The 22087-nt window shown below is 37.0% G+C and overlaps 1 protein-coding gene across 4 annotated transcripts in view; it reads left to right on the plus strand.

The window, feature by feature from the left end:
* Positions 1-22087, plus strand: part of TENM1 (teneurin transmembrane protein 1) — an 839058-nt gene that overhangs the window by 761106 nt on the left and 55865 nt on the right. For all 4 annotated transcript variants that reach the window (XM_084789577.1, XM_084789578.1, XM_084789576.1 and 1 more), the window contains one exon: positions 10004-10158. In XM_084789577.1, the coding sequence (XP_084645703.1) occupies positions 10004-10158 (155 nt within the window). The remainder of the gene's footprint in view (positions 1-10003; positions 10159-22087) is intronic.

A 22087-nucleotide genomic window follows, 5' to 3' on the forward strand; every position in this document is an offset into this window, starting at 1 on the left:
TGAAGTGTTTTACCTCCGTAGTTCAACAGAATAGAATTTCTCCTAGGCTAACTGTTTTCAACCAGTACCTTGTCTCTGTGGTGAGTCTAACATACAGCATTGTGCTGACAAAGGTTTCATACAATTTTTGAGACTTATACCTTTGACTATTTGTCAGTCCATTATAGTATGAAGACCTAAAACATTGAAATATTGCCTGGATGGAAACCATTATCTATAATTCTAAGTTTAGAAAATCACTTTCACAAAGAATAATAGCAACGATTGTGTAATTATGATGGCACTTAGCAGTACCATAATAATTTATCCTCTTTATAACCTTTTCTTTTCCATAGCTCTTGTGATCTTCTGAACATTTTACTTTGTGTAATAGGGAATATACAGGCAAGGAAAACAAGACACCACATGGTAAAACGCCTTACACAAACTCCTATGAGAAATATGTAATAGACACACTCTAAAAAATCCAGTCCCTAACCTTACCATGGAGCCAGTGTTTTCTCTGCTCTCTCACAATCAGTGAAGCAAATTAGTGAGAAATCTTGAGCCATCTGTGTTTCTTTATATCTCCTGACAGTGAGTTAGAACAAGATTATAAGAACTGAACACAAAATTGTGTCGACAGAGCAGAGTGGATTTGTTGTGGGGGAGCACTAAACTATTCAGGATTGCAATCTCCATAGATCAAATTCATTTTCAGTTAATTTGATCTACAGTCTTTCATGTCTATGTTTTTGGTTGTCAAACCCCCTTTTTCCATACGCGAATCATCACTAAATGATAAGACTATCTTTCGCTTAATGCTCTTTAGAAAAAGAGATTATCATTGCAGCCTTCCTAAACTCATTTTAGAGACATTCATGTGCAGTTTTTGACCTCCTGGCATGTTTTATTTTATTCAAGTTTAGATGTGCACCAATATGAACATGTGGAAATTTAGCCTATAAGTCTGTAAGATTTCTTCAGCACTTATGCTCAGGTATCCTGGATTTGTTAAAATATAAAAATAAACCAGAAAATTACATTTTTATCCTCAAGAAGCTTATTACATAAGCAGATCGTGTTTGGAGAATTCACATTAAAAACACATAAATAAAATGATAGCTTCTGCAGTTTAGGAGACAGAGAGCTTGTGGTAAATTAGAGTTTGCAGAGAAAGCTTCAAGAAAGAGAAGTGGCTTAATTTCCTCATCTCAAAATGATATTAATACCTGCTACCCAGGGTTATTACTGCTATTAAATGAGAATATATATGTAAAAGTTCAGCACTGCACATAGAAAAGTATAATAACCTCACAAATGGAAATGATCATTGTGTACTGGACATCTTGCATGTGTTTTCATGGATGCTTACCCAGATTTTATCCTAAATTCATCAAGAATTCAATATACATCTTAAAACTTCAGATTATACCTACTTATTAAGATACCAGCTATGGCCATAGTTTCCCCACTCCTGTGACATCCTGAACTTAGTTCAAACCGGTGCTTATATAATGGTGCTGTATTTACTTGGTGTTTCCCCATAACTCCTATCAGTTTCTGAGCCCCTCAAGGGCAAGGTCATGCCTGTTTTGTTTGGGTTTTTTTTTCTGTATGTAGCTCCAGTACTTTAGCACAATGCCCAAAAGAAAACAGGTGTAAAGTTAATGGTGAACAAATTAGGAAAAGGAAAAACAGGTTCTTCACTAAGAGTTTACAAAAACACTGGCTGATGGAGAGATGGAGAGCTGTCCCTCCCCTTTGCTTTGCAACAAAGCTGAGGCTAAAGCTCCATAAGCTGAAGAGGAAACAAAATGCTTCAAACCGGACCTGTCTGGCTTCTTGAAATCAAAATTCTTGGTGAAGTAATTTACCAATTTACTGTTCCTTGTGATAACTCTGTAGTGCTTCAAAGAAGTTTCTCATTCATCAAATATAGAACACATACCAGTCAGTAGACTATCAGTTTGAATGTTTGTCATTTTAAATGTCTATTACATTCCGTTGGAATGACTTTGACTGCTTAGAACTTACTGTAACTTTTTATAAAGCAAAATATCCCATTAAGTACTTTGCACCATTCACTAGCCACACAGTACTGGAATGAGTTTATTATTGTCTCCTGTTGGAGAAATTCTGATTGTATTTTTAGCCATACAAAGAAATCATCCCCCCCAAAAAAAAGAAATCATCCCAGCTTCATTAAAGTGTACCTCCTTCTAATTGTGAGTGACGCACAGGTATCTAAATATCCTCTAAATTCTAGAAGCTTCATTAGTAGTAGCTACCTAGCAAGAGAAATTAATGAGTACATTGTGCAGATATGCACATTGCAGAATCTTGGTTGACCCTTTCTGATCCCCGGAGGTAATTCACGGGACAGTAGTTACATCACTTGAAGAAACAATGTTTCTGCCTCCAGTTGTGTGTTCATATACATGTGATACCAGTTTTAGGAGAATTTGGATGTACATGAACAAAGCAAAATAAATTATATCTCTTTGACTAAAAAATAAATAAAACAGCTTTAGGATTAACTAGTCAGTGTTGGTTACACAATTCAGCTTTTACTACTGGCACCATATTAAGTTTAGGGTATTGCCTCAAAGTCGATTATAACCATTTAACTCTGTCTCATAAAAAAAGTATATTAAAGGAGGAAAAAATACAATATCTCAGTTTTCTAGTTGATGGGGCTACAGAAGGAGAGGACTTTATGACTACTTTTAAAAGCTTATGTTCTTTAAGAAAACCCTTCATTTCTTTCCACAGAAATCACTTTTAAGATGTACATAGCCTCAAATTCTGTAATTGTTAAATGATATACAGAGGTATCTTTTGCCAATGTTTGGAATTGGCATTGTACACAACCAAAACTTCCAATTTTTCTGTTATCTAGTTTAGGGATTTACCTGCTATTTTCAGGCTCCAAATCTGGACTCCTGGTGATTATATCAGCATGCCCCCTTTCCTTCAATATTGATCAGTAGCATCCTGTTCCCCAACAGGTGATAAATTTATTAGTAACTATCCAGGCTGTCTCGGCATTAGGCAGTTGTCTTCCTAAGAGTTATAGTATTTATTCATTGGAGGATAATAAGCCAAGAGAAGAAGCCAAATAATTTCACCTGTAATTTGCAACCGTTTCATACAGTGATGCTTCACAGAAAAAAGAGCCTGTGGTTCAGATATTATATAATGTCCCCTACTTTGCTTAAGACATTGTGAATAATTTCTTTTACAAGATGCACTGTATTTATGAGCAGGTCCCTTCATTGAAGCTGCTTGTTGGGGCTTAATGCTGATGAATGGAGACAGCACTCTTCACACTTCCAGGTTATGGTCTGTCAGTGCTTTCATTATGAGCACTAATTTACAGGGGTTTATTTATTTTCTCTCAAATGTAAAAATGTGCTCCAAGCTAAGCATGTTGTACAGGCATCTGAGCCCAGTGTTTTCCTTGGGGGGAGTGTGTGAGTATGAGGACTCAAGCTGTTGTGTGTGTGTTGTTGTTCCCACTTCTATCTCCACCCACTCAGCTTTGCTGTCTGAACTTGTGGCAAGTGCAAGGATTCTTATTTTCTTGCTTGGTTTAAGAATGAACACTGGTTACATTCCTGGAAGTGATTTTCTGAATGCAGTTTAAATCTTTTCTTATCCAAAGACTGTGCAATATTGTATTATAAGTGCTAATGAAAACACTGTCAGTTAGCACATCAAAGGATGTGATTGTTAAAATAAATTATGCCTACAACATTAGACACCAAGGTTTGGAAATCAGAGTACAACAATGTAAATATATGAAACTAAATTGAATCTGTAGCTCCTGCTAGCCCCAGATGGCTTTATGTGATCTGAATTCACTCACTTTCACGTCTCTGAAGAATAAAGCTTAAAATATACTGGGTATGTGTCACATCCTCCCACTAAGTCTAACAAGCACTAATACATCATACTGCACCATCACCATCACAATTCTCATTATGGGATAGAAAACCTCCCCCAAATAATGAACACAAATAATTCTCTTTGTCTTGCATGAAACTTGTAATTTGAATTTTACCTCCAGTGAAAACTGAATATATCATAATTCTCACAAGGGAAGAGTCGGTGAAACTGTTGTTTGGGAATTTTGTTTTTGAGATTCTTGTTTGGTTAGGTGGTTGACTGATAAGAAAAAGAAAATATGCATAGGTGCATTTACAAAACACCTATCAAAGCCCGTTCTACTAGTTCTTTATCAATGCCAGGCTTAAATGTGACTCAATAAAAGTTAATTAAAGAGTCCCCAAAAGGAATATGTTTAACACTTGTACCTTGATAAAAAGAAGTTGACTTACAAATATATAAAAGGAGGATATTATATAAACCGTCAGCAAAATATGTCCTGAAGGCAATACAGGAGTGAGTATTTAATAAGCTCAGACTTACTTCCAAGTGTGCTCGTCTATGGAACTCAGCTGATGTGGACTGAGAGAAAAAGAAAGCTTCACAGGGCTTAGAGCTTCAACATACTTATACGTTGAAAGGGTGTGTAATGGCCTGGATTAGTCTAATTCTCTACCCTGATAGAGTTAAGCAACCTGCAAGTCAAGAGACAAAATTGCCCTTCATTCTTTTCAGCATGAAGGTGCAAAACTCTGCTGCCATTCAGAATCTGAAATATACTCACAAAGACCCAAGTATTAAAGGCTTAGTGTGCAACATGGCACCACTGGGAAATGGTAGAACCTGTAAGGCCTAATGGAATGTCTTTCCATCATTGGTGATATGTCATGAAGGAAATAGTAGGACATTGTCCCTTCCTTCTCTTTTTTTCCACGTGTAGCCATGAAATAAAGTCTACCACCATGAATGCCATTGTTATCTGACACTAGAGGCTCCAAATCAGAAGAGCCAACCAATCATGCTTTTCCCCTTTCAAGTTGATTGCTTATAATACTTTTGTTACAGTAATGGAAAGCTGACAAACACATATCTCCTATGACGTTAATTAGGGAACAATTATTTTTTCTGCATCAATGGGGAACCCACTCTCATTTTCAGAGGATCCTATTCTCTCTTCTACCTCTTATTGAAAGCAGCCCTTTGGTTTATTTTTAGCACTATTGTTGTTCTTAATCCCCACTTTAGTATACAAGGAATCATTGTGCTTTGGCCCTCAGAGAGTCTAACATAGTGCCATTCAATACCTACTTAGTACATGACTCATGATTTCGCACAGTTTGAGCACACCTCTTAGAAGTGCTCTCTCCAGGATTAAGCCTTGGTCTCCTTTGTCTCCAGACTCCAGCCTTGATCTTTTATTCAACCCTCTCATGACAGTAAAATCTTAAATTTTATATTTGGTAATATTTAATATAGAGACCTTAGAAGGAGGTCTTAAATCAAAAGTTTAATGCAACCCAGATTAGATTTTTAGCAGCTAAGAACATTATTTTCCCAAAACATATACAGAAGAAAAAACAGGCATTTCCCTTGGATCATCATCAACCAGAATGTTCTTAGGGGAGGGGAAGGATAAGTATCTTACGCCATCATCATTTGACTTGCACCAATTTTAAGAGTCTAGTTATTGACTTCATTAAAGCTGCATATACTTCTAAATATGATAAAAAGGATTTGTTGACATAAAATGCTCTTATTTGGATATAGTGTTATCCTTGGAGGATTGGCAAAAATATAAAAGGTTTTAAGAGGATTTTAGGTAAAATTAAAATGAATTTTATAAATTTTATAAATGTTAAAAATACTTTATAAGTAACATAGAGATTGATCAGTTATATGCCTGAGCCAAATCTGAATATTAACCCCATGCCAATGCATTAGCTCATCTATGAGCTGCTTATTGGGATAATATCTCAGCCATTTTTCCTGTGTCTGTATGTATATGTTTGCATATATATGTGTGTGTGTGTTCACATGTATGTGGGCAATACACTGACTCATGTGGGCATGTGTGGAAGCTAGAAATGACATTGAGATGTCTTTCTCAATAATGTCTCCATCTTATATTTTCACATAGAGTCACTTCTCTGAACTTGGAGAGCTACAATTTGGCTACAAGTGACTTATAGTGAAAATTTCGGTTTTTTTAACAATTCAGTTATGTTATGTAAACAGATTTATGTTTTAATCCCAAGTGTGGGATATGGAGTTGCTTTTAGTTTCTCCACAGCTGATAATTGTCCCATGTGGCTTAGAGGGAAGGCATGAGCTTTGCCAGCTAGAGTTTGTTGAATTCTAAGGACTCTGAGAGAGTATAAATATCAGAGCCCAGAGAGAGGCTTCAAGGGTTTCATGGAAATTGGTATTTTCCCAAAGAACCAGATGACCCTAACCATCAGGAGCTAAGTCTAGAGAGGTCTACGTCTTCTTTCCCTTCTAACCTTTTTTCTCTCATACCTGGAGAGGGGGTAGAAGAGAGGTAGACGTTTAAGGAACCCCAAATAAATACTTACGTGCCATGGGAGATACCATGATCACGATGGTGGTTTTCCCAGGGCAAGGCTTATCCATTGCACTCCGGATGTGCTGATCCCTGTGAGTTCCCCAAATGTGTGAAACACAACTGCATAATTTGTGGTAGTGGATGACTGTGTTTGCGCTCTCCTCTGGTTAAAAAAAGGGAACCCCGAATAAAGTAGAGTTTAAAAGCAGCACCTACAGTGACTGGACGGAGAGTACTTCCCCTTCCTATGGTCTGCCTGTCTCCATACCCACAACACTGGTGCTACAGCCATACACAAAAATTTATGTAGATTCTTGGATCTCAACTAAGCTCCTCATGTGCTGCAACCTATAAAGCTTTAGGATTGACTTCCCCTGGGGTAATAGGAAATAAAGACACTACAAACACATGTACAGAAAAACATGCTTTGGGTAGGTCATGCACTCTGGAAGAGATGCATCAACAGCAGCCCAGGCAGTCAGTGCATTTATTACATACAACATCAAGGAGGAGGCTGATGAGTTAAACCTCTGTAGAGGAGTGTCTGTTTGGAGTCATCTGGGAGGATAATAGTTTCAACATAAAATGTCAGCATTCATACTTGTGCCAGGGAAGATGCTTCCTCTGAGCCTGATCTGGGGATGGCTTTGCCATTTCAAGGGGTCTGAGGGATTAGCATCCTTGACATGGCAGTGCTCATGTAATAATACACATTGACTCAAGACTTCATCCACTTCCAACACTCATGCTTACACAGCAAGCACTTTACCTGCTGAACTACCTCTAAAGCCTCCGTTTTCTTCATTTAAAAAGGGGGGGGTCTTACTCAGTTGCCCAGGATGGTCTTGAAGTTGCCATCATCCCACCTGCAGCCTCTTGAATAGCTGAGACTACAGGCTTATGACACCAGGCCCAGCTTACATTAGAGTTACAGATTGCCTTTAGATGAGTAGCTTAGTTAATCTTTATTGTTGTTGTGACAAAATATACCATGAAAAAGCACATTTAAAAAACTAATTCATTTTGGATTAAAGCTCTAGAAATATATATATATTGCACTGTAGTGGGGAATACATGGAAGCAGGCAGGAAAGAAATGATGACAGAAGCATGAAGTTTCCTAGTCACATTGCATCTATACCCAGAAAGCAGAGTGGGAATAAGAAGTGGGACCAGGTTATGAAACCACAAATCCTCCTAGTAACTTACTTCCTCCAGTGAGGATCTAGTTCCTAAACATTTCACAATTTTCTCAAATAGTATCACAAGCTGGGACCAGGTGTCACATAAACCTATGGGAGACATTTTGTATTCAAATCCCAATGACTTTACATTTTACCAGGCAAATTTGTGTGTATGTGTTTGTGCATGTGTGCATTCATGCATATATAGCTGTGGTGCTGTATTAAAACATTGTGTTTATTATTACAGAATTTTCCAACTTTTACATATGCTTAGTAGATTTCACTGAGCCTGGATATAAGGGAAATGGGAAAAAGTGGTATGTGGATAATTTTAAAAGCAAAGTAGTTTCCTCCTTGTGTGAAATTTCAGTTTGCACAAATTTAGTTATATGTGAAAAAATTAAATGGAAGTATTAATAACTAATAAGTCTTAAATTACATACTATTCTGAGTGCCATGCTAAAATCTGACAACATACTTCTTCACCCTTCTGTAATATGAAATGCCTAGAATATCAGTGCTATATTTACTACCTGCCCATTAATCACTTAACCAGCCATGTCAATTCTCAGATCAACTGTTGCAATATCACAGTGCTTGGGTTGAAGTAACCTGTATATAGTAGTCTAATGCATACATCACTCACTTTACTTACTTTCAATATATAAGTATTTTATCATCTCATACAGTCACAAGAATAAAAAGGCTGATAAGCTAGGGAGCAGGCTTAGTTGGCAAAGTGCTTGTCTTGCAAAAACAAGGATCTGAATTTGATCCCCAGAACTCACATTTAAAAAGAAACGCGTGATGACATACACTTGTACTCCTAGGGCTGGGGAGGCAGAGACTTCTTAATCCCTACTCTTGCTTGTCAGTCAGCCTAGCCTGTTTGGTAAGCTCTAGCAATGAGCATCCCTGTCTAAAAAAATAATAAATTAGATACTGGCTGAGGAATAACACTCAAAATTGTCCTCTGTCTTTCACATATATGCACAAACCCATGCCCACATGCATAAGCACACTGCAATACAATAAACATATGCATACATACATAAAACTAAAAATAAGTATGAATATAGTATAAGATACTCTATAAGGAAAACTATGTTCTTACAACTTATTATACTATACTGTTATGCGTATTCTTTTTATTTTGTTATTAGGTTATGGTAATTAATCTTTTACTGTGCCTAGTTTATAAATTAAGCTTCATCATATTATCACAGCAATATATTCAAATGTGGATATATATATGTTTGTTTTTAGATATAGTTCACTATTATCCATTTTTTCACGTATCCACAACTTCATGCCCTCACATAAAGGGGTCTTACTGTAATCCCACACAGGTATTTCAAGAACATTCTGAAAAGTGTCAAAGAAAATGGGGGGTGAATGATGTGCTACCTTGTGTAAGTTTGATGATTTTCCCGTCTATTATTTCATTTGATCCTTAAAATAGTAACCTGGGCATATAGTTGCTTATGCAGGCCAGTCTGTCAAAGACTAGGCTATAAAGCTGAGCCCTGCCCAGCTTTATACTCAAGAAAATAGTGACCATATATAAGGCAGATCCCTTTTTCATATTTTACCAAAGATAAAGTCAAAACATGCAATTTTGGGTGTAACACTATGTGAAAGCTACATTGAACTTTGACTGTCCCTCACATACTGGCAGCACGACGTGAACTCAGTGGGGTTTTTTTAAGGCATAAAGTTGGGAGGCAATGTGGTGGAAGACTATAGAAAGATTTGGAGGCAAGGGGAAGGAAATATTTTATCAAAATATGTTATATACATGCATGGCATTTTAAAACAATAAATGAAAAAAGAAAAATCAGGATCAATTTACTGATTTCTCAAGAAAGTTTGCCCTTCTCTGCACAGTGCCATAACTTTCCTCTCCACCTTTTTAATAGGTAATACAGAGGGAAAATTTCAGTCTAATTCATCAAAAGTACTACAAATTCCCTTTGAACTAAATATAGGTTCTCGAAAATAATGCTAATCCTTTCCAAGCCAATTACTTCCTAATGCAGCCATGGAAATAAGCAGTGGCCTTCAAGTATCAACAGCCTAAAAGAAATGTGACAGGCACTGCCTTCTCTGATTCTTCCTTATTTTATCTCAGAGATGCTTTCTGTCTGCATGTAGGGGTAAGCAAATATCAAAAGAGCACAGGTACAAAGGTGACTAAAACAAAGCTATTAGATTGGACCCAGCTTTATCTTTACACATTACTTTTTGTCATTTCTGTGCTGAGCAAAATGAAATGTGTATGTCTTTATACTGCCTTTCTATTTCCATGCTGCTTTCAAGATTCTGAACTTAGTGTAAATGTGGCCCACTAGATTGTTAATACTAATTTGCTTTTTTTTCCCCAACAGGCATCACAGTTGATAGGCATGGATTCATTTACTTCGTGGATGGTACTATGATCCGAAGAATTGATGAGAATTCTGTGATCACAACTGTAATTGGCTCAAACGGTCTGACTTCCACACAACCACTGAGCTGTGACTCAGGAATGGACATCACTCAGGTAGGCACTGCTGGTTTTCAAGCATTATCATCATTTTACGTCGTGGAAAATGGATAACATTTTTTTTCATGCAGAAATTACATAGAAAAGATGCCTGGTGCATCTGCTGTAATGTCAGATAGCAGAAATGGAGAAAATGGTGAACTAGGATGGGAGTAATGTCAGGAAGAATATTGATATCACAAAGCCTCCCAAAATTGAATTAATTAAAATATTTGTTGATTATTTCCTGAAATATTCAATATTACTTTTTTAATTTATATATTGGGAGAGTACAGAGGTGGCGTGCATGGCAGTCAAAGAACATCTTGCAGAAATAGGTTCTTTCTTTCCACCATGTGAGTAACATAAATAGAATTTGGGTAACCAAAGCCGGTAACAACTGTCTTAACTCACTGATCTATTTTGCCAGCCCAATTTTATTATTTTTGGATACAGCAGCAAATGAACTTTAGCAAAGTAAGATGATCAAGGTCTTTACAAATCTATTTAATCAATATGTGAGTGTAGTAAGTTATTCATGTGTATATAAACAGCTATGTCTGGGATGTTTTAAGTTTTCTTAACAGGGCCTTTCTCAGATTTGTTTTATACATATTTAGCAAAACTCTGTGAGACTAGCCTCATGCTCAGGAGTATTTGGCAATACAAACCAAACCCTATGGCATCTAGTGCCCCCCTTTTTTTAAGAGAGAAAGAATGAGAAGATGGGTGGTGGAAAGGAGGGAGGATCTGGGAGGAGTCAAAGAATGAGTAAGAACATGATTTAAAATGTACTGTACTAAGTTCTCAAAGAATTAATAAAAATTTTAAAATATTTATCCACCAGGGAATAAAGAGAATAATCAGGGTAGCATTCATCTGGACCCAAAGTTTCAATTTTAACACCATTCTACCAAATCAGTAAATGATATGTAGAGAGAGTATAGAACATACAACCTGATTACAGCACTGTTTAGATACTCTTTTTAGTCTGTAGACATAAAGATTTGATGGGAAGGAGCTATGCTTCAGCATTTAACAAACCTGTAGCTTTGTCCATGTAATGTTTTCAAAGCAATTAGTGTAATATTGAGAATTTTGACATTGATTAATGCATCAGGGAGGATGGTTTCTGCTCAAAATAACAAAATGCTGTCTAAAAAGTTTTTTAAACAATAAAGTTTAATCATCTCATAAAGCAAAATAACCAGAAATAAACAAAGATGCCAGTAGATTTCTTTCTTCAGTCACAGTGTCCAGAACTGAGTAGTTATTTAGATACCTGTAACTCACTAGGAAAGGAGAAATGGAATTTTCTAAATGGATTGAGACTCTCTAGAAATAAGTTGTTTGTTTTAAGCATATTGCTACTTGATCCTTGAATGGAAACCAGGGCTCCATTAGAAAGGAATGTAGGGTCACTGCTGCATAGGCAACTGGTGCCATGATTTACTATTAAAATATCCTAGTAGCTTTACTTTTTTCTAGTATCTGAAACAGACAATAACAGGGAAAATTAAAATAACACATTATCCAGTGTTTTTGTTTTTGTTTTTTGTTTTGTTTTGGTTTTGTCATTAGTTCCACTACTGATTCTTACTTAAATTAGTGCTCTATAAAATGCTAGAGATGCACCTATTTGGGTTCTTTCTTTTTCTGTGCATGCCTCACTCCAGAAATTAAAATCATCTGAGTGAAGATCAAAAATAAAATGGGGAGTGGGAAGGCTTGGAAAATGGACAAAATTAACAAACTTCTTATTAGATATATGAGTAGATCAGATGGTCAAGTTCTAGAAAAGTTTTGCTTTCTATGATTCAAGATCTTGCAGAAGCCAAAGAAAAAGAACATTTATGGAAATGTGGAAGGGTGTGAATGTATTTATATAGGGGAGGGGATAGAGAGAAGATGCACATATATGATTCATTTGTGGGGTATTTTTAACTTAAAATGGGACACAGTACTGTGATCAGTCAACTCTAAACAACTGATGTGCTTCTGTGGAAAAATTACTGGGAAAAGAGAACTCTTTGTCTCCATAGACGGAACATATAAAGCTCCTTGCCATGAGACAAGTTCTTTTTCAGATGACACTTTTCAACCATAATTGGTGCTATAATAATTCTCTCATGCCTTTCTGCTAGGGATTTACACTAAGTAGTATGCTCTGTACTCACTCAGCAAACACAGTTACAGTGGGAAACGGTATGAAGGACTGGGTAGAGCTCAGGCAGAGAAGTAATTAGGGGTGAGATGGTGAAGGAACATATAAGCACAATGGAACTTTAATTTCACCCATGGAAAGTGGAGAGCAAGTAACAGCATTAAGAGAGGAAATGCACCATGTGGTGGCACATGCCGTTAATCTCAGTGCTGGGAATGCAAAGGCAGGCAGATCTCTGTGAGTTCAAGGTAAGCCTGATCTGTATTGTGGGTTCCAGGCAGGGCTACAGACCCTATTTCTAAAACAAAAATGAAAAGAATATAAATTCAATTCCTACAACTGTTTTTCAGTGAAACGATGATTACCTCTCATGCAAGGTCCTAGATTTAATACCCAGCACTGTATCAAAATATGTTTCAGAAAATGTTTGTGGTTATAGAATAGAGAACATAGTTGAGAAAATATATTAGAGGGTAGGAGAGCATTTAAAATGCTGTTGGAGTAATATATTTCATGTATGACAGATAAAACATATATCAATGCATCAGTGATAAACAGCTTTTAAGAACATGTTATGCAAGCCAGGCATAGAGGTGCAATGCCTTTATTTCCAACACTTGAAAGGCAGAGACTGTCAAGGCTACACTGGTCCACAAAATAAGTTCTAGAACAGCAGAGCTACATAGTGAGACTCTGTCTTGAGGAAAAAAAGAGGGAGGGATGAAGGAAGGAAGAAGAGACAGAGAGAGACAGACAGAAAGAACAAAAGAAATGGAGGGAGGGAGGGAGGGAGGGAGGGAGAGAGAGAGAGAGAGAGAGAGAGAGAGAGAGAGAGAAGCTATACAAAGAAAGTTGGGTTTTGGTCTGGTTTCTTAGTTACTTTTGTATTGAAGAGACACCATGACTAGTGAAGCTTATAGAAGAAAGCATTTTAATTGGGAGCTTGATTGGTTTTAGACAATAATGATCATGGTGGGAAGCATGGCAGGAGGCAGGCAGGCAGGTATGGCACTATGGAGTAGTAGGTGAGAGCTTGCATCCTGATCTGCAGACAAAAGGCAAAGAGAGCAAGACTAGGCTTGGCTCGGATCTTTGAAATCTCAAAATCCACTCCCCGTGACACAACATCTTCAACAAGGCCACACTTACTCCAGCAAGACCATACCTCCTAAATAAAGTCCACCAACCAGGCACTAAATATTCAGATCTCTGAGCCTACGGAGCTATTCTCATTCAAATCAGCACAGGTGATGTGCTGCTAGTTCTTTGTACCCCACCAGTGTGATGAACCTAGTCATGACGCTGCCCGGTTTTGTTTTGTTTTTTATTATTATCATTTATTCATTATATACCCAGTTGTTACCCACCCCCTCCCACTTATCTTCCTGTTCGTTCCCACTCTCCTCCCTCTTCTGCTCTATTCCTCTCTCCCCCAGACCTCTGACAGGGGGTAGGGGCTCCTCCCTCACCGTCTGACCTATCAGGTCTCATCCAGACCACCTGCGTCCTCTTCTTCAGTGTACCTGCAGTGCCTCCCCCTCCCCCGCCCCCCGCAAGGGAAAGTGATCAAATCTGGGCCACCAGAGTTCATGTCAGAGGCAGTCTGAGCTTGGAGAATGAGCTGTCCATTGGCTATATCTGAACAGCGAGTATAGGTTCTCTGCATGCATTGTCTTTTGTTGGTGCATCAGTTTCTGCAGAGCCCCGCCACCCTCGCGGGTCCCGATCTGCCTGCCTTAACGGTCTCCCTATGGGACCCTTGAACCATCTGTGTTCTTCCATTCCCTGACTCTTCCATACCACTCCGCCCAGATTTGTGACGTTGCATAAGCAGGCACTATTAGCAGCTGAATGTAAAGTATGAAAACATGCATTGATCACAGGTGTGCTTGACTGACTGCATTTCCAACTTAAGGAAGTACAAGGACAGCAGTACTACTTACTGAGGTAGAGAATATAAGAAAAAGAGAAGCAAATTTGAGCAAATATTGGGTGATAGATTCAGTTAGGGGCATGCTTGAGTATGAGATGCCCGTGCGTGGAATCTAGACAAAGAGACCTGGAAGAAAATCATGCATTAGTCAAAAACTGAAGGTCTGAAATGAAGACAGTATTCATAATTATCTACTTCCTATTCTCTATAGAACTGGTAAATGGGGGTTCCATAAGAAGCCTTAGGAAGCATACATAGCATACAGAAAAGAGAAGATTTAAAACGAAGCTCTATGGAACTGTACATTTCAAATAGTAAAAGAAAGAATGTATGTGCCACAAAGAAAGCTAAGAATAACAGAGCAAGTAAGATGAAAACTAAGCAGGTATAAGAAGAAGGAAACAAGATATTCAAGAGCAGGATCTCATGTTGAGTAGAGGTTATGGAATAAAAGAGGGTTTTTTAAAAAGCCATTTGATTTTACAGTGTTAAGTGACTCTGTGAAGTGGGATGCTAATTGTCAAGAGCTGGAGTGCTGTGGTAGAGTAGGCTATGAGGAAAACGTGAAAGGAGATCTTTCAGGTGTTTGATTGAATAGAATATGATAAGCTGATTTTAATAAGGATTGGGTGGACTGGAGGATGTGGCTTTGAAACATATCAGCTCTTCGGTCTGACTAAATCATCAAGATAGAGCAGAAGTGCAATGCATGCAATCCAATGGGTGAGTGGAGAAAATGATTCCAGCAAGGACCATGTGTGTGGCACCACTGCCTAGATCCTCAGTGATTATCCCATCTGTTCAGACAACTGTGATCTATGTTTCTCCTGGCTATCCTTAAGAACATGGACAGTCTTCACTTGGAAGGAAGAAAGCTGAGTAGGAAGCTTCATGGTACCTTCCAAGAGCAAAGGCTCAGTTGTTTACAATAGTACTTACAGGGATCCAGCTGGGCTTACACAGTGCTCAGCTTCATATTTCGGTAAATCAAAACTGTATTGATGGATGAAGGCAGAGACAAAGAAATAAACAAGGCAGCAGTTTGTGCTGATAGGAATGTCCAGGATGCAGCTGCAGCATGAAGATTCTGACTCAGACCTTAAGACAAGCTTACTATTTCTAATAGTATGAGGTAGCAGCCTACCTGATCATAGAATTTTATGGGGCCCCTGCCTTTTGAAACTTTTCAAGCAAATGCTTGGTAGAAATCATCCAGACCTTATGGTGTGAGAAAGATAAACCAAGTATTCACATAAAGACATCTGTACAAAAATATAACCACATTGCTAAAGTTATCTGCCCTGCATTTCAAAACAAGCATGTCCTCCAACAAGGCAAGTCCTATCCATGCTAGCATAATATCCACACCATTTGAGAAATGGTGCAACAGAAGGGTTCTTTTTCTGTTACTCAGTCTTCTGCACTTTCTTAGAAAAATAGAAACCCGGAAATAAAGTCCTTACTAACAGGTCATAATACCTTCTGGTGAAGTGCTAAGAATGACTGCTACCATTTATTGAGAATTTTTAAATTATTATTGATAAATTTTCAATGTAAATGATACTGAGGTAGATAAGGTTGCTTTTTATGCAAGTATATATTTACAGTGTACATATTCCCCTACGCTAACTATCCTTTTCTTTTTTCTCCTCTTTCCACTCTCTAATCTTTTTTATTCCACATACATACATACATACATACATACATACAATATACATTCCTGATCTTAGCCATATAAAATCTAGAAAACATTTGTCTTTCTGAGACCAGCTTAATTTGATTAGTATGAGTATCTGCTGTTGCATCCATGTTCCTGCAAATGACATAACTTCATTCTTTTATATGACTGAAACACACCATTGTGTATGTTTGTATGTGTAAAGAGAGATATGCATATATGTGTGTGTACATACAGTCTTGTTATTATACACTGTTTCATTTTATCTCCACAACCCAACCATACATAAAAGGTTGGTTTTAGTGTTCACACCAATGGATGATAAAACTGTTATTGAGAAAGATACATAGTATGCTGTGACCATTGAATTATAAAGTGATAAAATCAAGCTCTGAACATAAACTTTCAGGCCGCAGGTGTACATCCTTACAACCTACACACTTTCAAAGTTGGAGTTGATCAAATATCATTCTATTTAGCCAAGAGATGAATGCCACTTGGTTGAGGACTATGCTGTTTAGTCACAGAACATGTGTTTACTGACAGTTAGGAAATAGTTTAATAAAATCTAATCATCTTGAGAAATGAAATTTGCTTTGGCAATAAAATCAGCCACTTACTCAAAATCAATATATTTTTAACTAAAATGTGAAGCTCAACAACTCTCAGAATAGATTCTGAAGTAAAACTTCCCTTTCTAAGTAACCAGATTTTTCACTTCAGGGAATGAATTGATTCTGAAAAGAGTCAGATATTCATTTTCATTGCTTCATTTCAGTCTTTCTGCCCTGTCTTCGCCTCTCATGCTTAGATATGATAGAATTGGGAGTTAGACTGAGTAACTCTGAGAGCTGGATTTACTACTTTAAGAAAGCTTAACACTACAACAAAATTCAACCCAACAGCAGATACTCAACCACAGATAATACTAATTCCTCATTGCTTATAAGGCACATACTTTGATTTGTTTTCTTTTTCTACTTTAAGTAAAGTTTCCATTTATGAAATAATAGATTTTAAGGATCCCAGCAAATTCACCCCTATTCAATGCTAGCTCTTACAGTGACTACTGAAGTAGTTTGGAAAAATGTTAATAAGTAAAAAGCACACATTAAGAAGCCACAGCTAAGGCTGGATTGATGTTTTTCACAATAATGCCACACTTTTAAATATTTATTTATACATTTATTTTGTGTGCATGTATATATGTCTTCAGGAGCTTATGTGTGTTCTGTGTGTGTAGGTACCCAGAGAGGCAAAAGAGAGTTTTAAATCCCCTGGAATTAGAGTTACAAGCATTTTTATCGGCCAGTATGGGTGCTAGGAACCAAGCCCAGGTCCTCTGCAAGAGCAGTAAGAGGAAAAGGCATCCCTTAGTCCTTAATGCCATACTTTTGACATACGATGTGATAGTAGAGTGCTAAAAGACCCTGCCTTTCAGCCCTATCTCCTGGCCTAGTATTACACAATTGTTTATTTAAATCATACTACAGTATACATCTATACCTTGTTATTTGGTTTAGTACACTTTTTGTATTCCAGTGTCTTCACTATCTTTCCAAGGCTGGTATCAACTTTGGATTTATGACTGTCGTTTATGTCTTCAACTGTAATAAAAACCCAAGATGTAAGTGTGGGATAACTAGCCTAGTTATTAGCTAGATTGTGGGCCATGCATTTGATCTACCATCTATGGACTAGGCAATAAAATCAATTCAATAACCTATGATAAACTTTTTTCCCAAAGTCAAACTCAAAAGAAAAATCAGACTGTTTTATGTGTGGTAAGAGTAAGTATTATTTCAAAAATATATTTCAACAGGCTAATTGTGTAAAATAGTTCTGTGAATAGGTCGTATAAATCTGTTTGTACTCATAGGATCCATTAAATTATACTTCCTAATCATGCTAGAGAAGTCACATTTATATCTACCTTGGAGTATTTTTCTAAAACAAGTACCTTACATGAACTTTATAGGAGACACATTGACTCCTCTTGAAGTCCAATCTATGTTTAACCCACACTAATCATCAATCATCCACTAGTTTTCAATAATAATGAACTAGGAGAGGAAGAAGAAGAAGAAGAAGAAGAAGAAGAAGAAGAAGAAGAAGAAGAAGAAGAAGAAGAAGAAGAAGAAGAAGAAGAAGAAATGGTTCCCAAAGTCTATTTTCAATTTCTTTCTACGAAGTAATTCTTCTTCCTGGCCAAATGGCCAAAACCAAAAACCTAAAGAAGTTAGGTTTTCTTTTAAAATCCCTTCACCCATGATGGGCTTTAGTAACTTTGAATCGATATTCTTTGTGGCCATTTTGCTTAACAGAATAAGCAAAATCTTCCCTTCTCTCTCATCCATCAGCATTATACCACCTGCCCCAAGCAACAGACCTCTGGCTTCCCTGGCTGGCTTCCACTCTCTACATAACTGAAAAAGTCATTTTTTTTATTGTCCTTAGAATTTTTTGCAAGCTTCAAGTAAACTACAACTAGATAGAAGGGGAAAATATAAAGCATCCTTTTTAAAAATCTACATGCCAATTCCTTTATACAGTATATTCAGCATTTTCTGTTGTTTTTTTAAATGCATATATAATAACAGTCAAGCCTGAAAAGTTACAGCAATCTTGGAAGAAAAAAATAAAAAAGAAACAGAAATATAAGAGGGAAAAGGTGCCTCTATTTTCCTTTCTTCAACTCTCACCTAATGTCTCTCATTGTCTCTCTCTCTCTCCCCCTGCAATCCCTTTCACATTTATAGAATGTCCTCCATCACCCTGAGTGATGCAGATGATATTGAAACTCAAGTTTTTCAGGGGTTAGTTGCCTTTCTTTGTGCACTTCCATCACTCTCTCATGTGCACACTGAATGAGAACAGAATTAGATCTTTCGAATGAAGGCCATTATAAGTGAAATTCCCTGCAGGGACTGACTTCTGAGTTTGTGAAGCTCTGTAGGGAATCAAGAAAATCTGAATTATAATAAGTCTGCTTGAATAAAGGGATCTCCCAGGGGAAAAAAAGAAAGTTTATTTTAAAAGTTCCTGTGACAAGAGATGAAAATCTCACCACCTCAACTCCCACCACACCTTCTCAATGCTTAGATAAATGTAAAGTCCGTCTCACTGTCAGTGCAAAGCAAACATCTGTGGCAACCGTATATAATTCAAATAGAGGTATATGGGGTAGAAGAAGAAGATAGGTTGCATATTAACAGCAAAATATGAAAGATAAAGACAAGACAATGTATCTGAAATATGCTGGAATATTTGTCTTAGTAGCTAGCAATATCAAGGAGCAACAGGCAGAGAAAGAAATGATAAAATAAGAGACAGTTGAGGTGGAAAGAAGATATAATAACAGATTAACAAGGCCCAGAGAGTGAAAAAAGAGTTATTTTATAGACCTAATGTCAATTGCACATACCCTCTCAATTAGGCATGGTCGCTTTCACCAACTGAAATTACCATTTGCATAGTAATCATCAAGTAATGGATTGGATGACATCAAAAGTCCTAGAAGCCCAGCCTCCAATGGAATTTTGTATCTTCACTCACTTCCTCCATTCCTGGACCACAGAAAAACAGCAGTGTAGATGCTCAGCCATTGGTTATTTCAGGAGTTCAAACATGCACTCAATCAAATTGCCAGTTAAATGGGCAAGTAAAAAAAAAGTGACACCAACTTCAATCAACATAGCAATCATATTTTGCTGCCACAGAATATAGTGGCAATCAGAGTAGTTTAAATATCATATTTTGAAGCCATACTAAAACTATTTTTTTAGTTATTTCCTTGGGCATTCCTAATGGCTTTCCATGTTACTTACTCATAAATGAAAGATATGTTCAAAATAAAGGCTATAAATTGTATTTAAAGTGCTGCATAGTCACTACGTTTAGATGCCACTTGCTCATTTTAAAAAATCTTGCTGAATCATTTGTTCTGCTCTCCTCTGAAATGGTAATACAGAAAAATTCATTTTTGTCTGGTTCTTGACCCAAAAGAACGTGCTCTATAATTTCAGTTCCAGCACTATGTTTTTTTAAACTGACACTAGAATTCTAGAGTTGCTTAATTATTCCTCTGTATGAAAGCTAATTCAATAAATTACCCCAATTGTTGATTAAGTGGCCTCTCTTTTTTAATGGGAAAGCACTTGCTAAAGTATGGAGTGCTTTACAAATATAGAGGGTGATGTAAGATGCTAATTGGCATCTTCAGGAAACATTTTCTGCCGATTCATCACATGCTTGCTAAAATGGGAGGACACAAGAACAAAATAAGTTTGCAAGGTGGTTATTCTGATTTTGTAATATCTGTTGTTGTCAGTGTCTAATTTAAATGTATTCCTGGATAATATTGTTTATTGCTTGTGCAGCTGAAACCCAGTCTTCTGGCTCTGTCATATGCAAGAAAAATTTTAAAAATAAAAACACCCTCTGGACATGGGAAGGCCAGCCAGACATTTCTTTAAGACTTAATAGAGGATTCAAGAGACAAATTCAGGTCTTTTAGATAGCTTCTCCTTCATAGTAATACCAATATGCACAGTCAATAAAGCACAGTGGTTAGGAACACAGACTGCTTAATTTCAAATCCTAGAACTATATTTGATGGATGCCCTTGGAAAAAATTGTTTATCCATAAATGGGAATGATAATGTACCTGCCTCATAGTGAGGTTGTAAAGATTCAGTGAAGTCAATATGTATAAATCATTTAACAGAGCATTTGGCTTACAAGTGCTCAATAAAATACTATACTAGTAATAGGAATAATAGTAGCTGTATTTGACCTTGCTCTCCCAATATGGAGAATTGACCTGATAACTGACAGTATTGGAGGAAAACTAGCAGAAGTTTGGAAATACATATATATATATATATATATATATATATATATATATATATATATATATATATATATATTCTGATCTGACCATTTCATGGAAGCATACCTTTTGCAGAGAGACAAATACTGATAGGTGTGTTCAATGGGCTGTGGCAAACATATGTTCCAGAAACTGGCCTTAACCTCCTTTGACCTTCACAGAAAGCTTCTTCTGCCTAATGCTGATGTGAAATTCGAACTAGATCACTTAGTCATTGAATGGTGCCCCAAATCCTTCATTTTCTTTCTCCTTTCAAGAACTCATATGCAGATTGTGGAGCTAGGGCTGGAATGAATTGGAATTGCACACATCTGTGTAGCTAAGATTTGTAGATCATCTCCTACCTCTTTGAGCTTGAGAGGTAAAGGCAGTTTATTTGGTGAGTAGCTTGCAGTCAGTCTAGATGGGTCAGTTTTGTCAAATAAATAAATAATAAAAGGGGATAGCAAAGAAGAGTTTATCTAGGTCAATATGAAGAATACTATCATGCTCAATCTGAAACAAAATGAAAGAGAAAGGCTCCCAGCTAAGTAAAAAATTCAAAGACGTTTTGAAGCTGGAAGCTTCCTCAGAAGAAAGCAATGCAAACTCCTTCACCAATGACTCTGGTTTGTTGTTGTTGCTGTTGTTGGTTGTTTGTTTGTTTGTTTGAGATATTCAGGTTTTAAGCATGTCTATCAGGTTTTACAAATCTAATATAAAAGATTTAATCAAATAATAAACCGAGAGAAATGTTGCAACAAGAGTATCTACAAACTTCTTTTACATACGTTTGTTCTCAAACTTCACTTAAATTATTTGAACTGCTCTTTGGGGCCTACATCTCTCTAATAAACTCTGATACACTGACCTGTTATGTCAGATATTTGCATTGAGGCCTCCAAGTTGACAGCTCAAGCCACTTGTATAAGAAGCAAAGAAAAGCAGGCCCACACCTTCAAATTCAGCATATCCAAATTCTGCTGAAATGTCTGCGCAGGAGCAAATAGGCAGAGTTTTCAGATGCTTTAAAATAAAAGTCAAGTACCGTGTTCAATGCTATATCGAAAATGTAATTTATCACATAAATAAAACTCCCTCAGCAATGTCCTCTTTCCACACAAAGGACAATGGCACGTTAGCTCTTATTAAAACTATTAAGCACCAGAGGAAAGGCATCTTCAAAGTTCAGGGAGAGTCACAAAATGCAAAGCTTGCAAACTACTTTTGAACCATTCGTTCTTCTACACGTTTTGCTTGACATGCTCAATGACCTGAGATGAACCTGAAGCTGTCTAAGAT

The sequence above is a fragment of the Acomys minous genome (genome assembly GCF_964271855.1).
Source record: "Acomys minous genome assembly, chromosome: 7".
NCBI lineage: Eukaryota > Metazoa > Chordata > Mammalia > Rodentia > Muridae > Acomys > Acomys minous.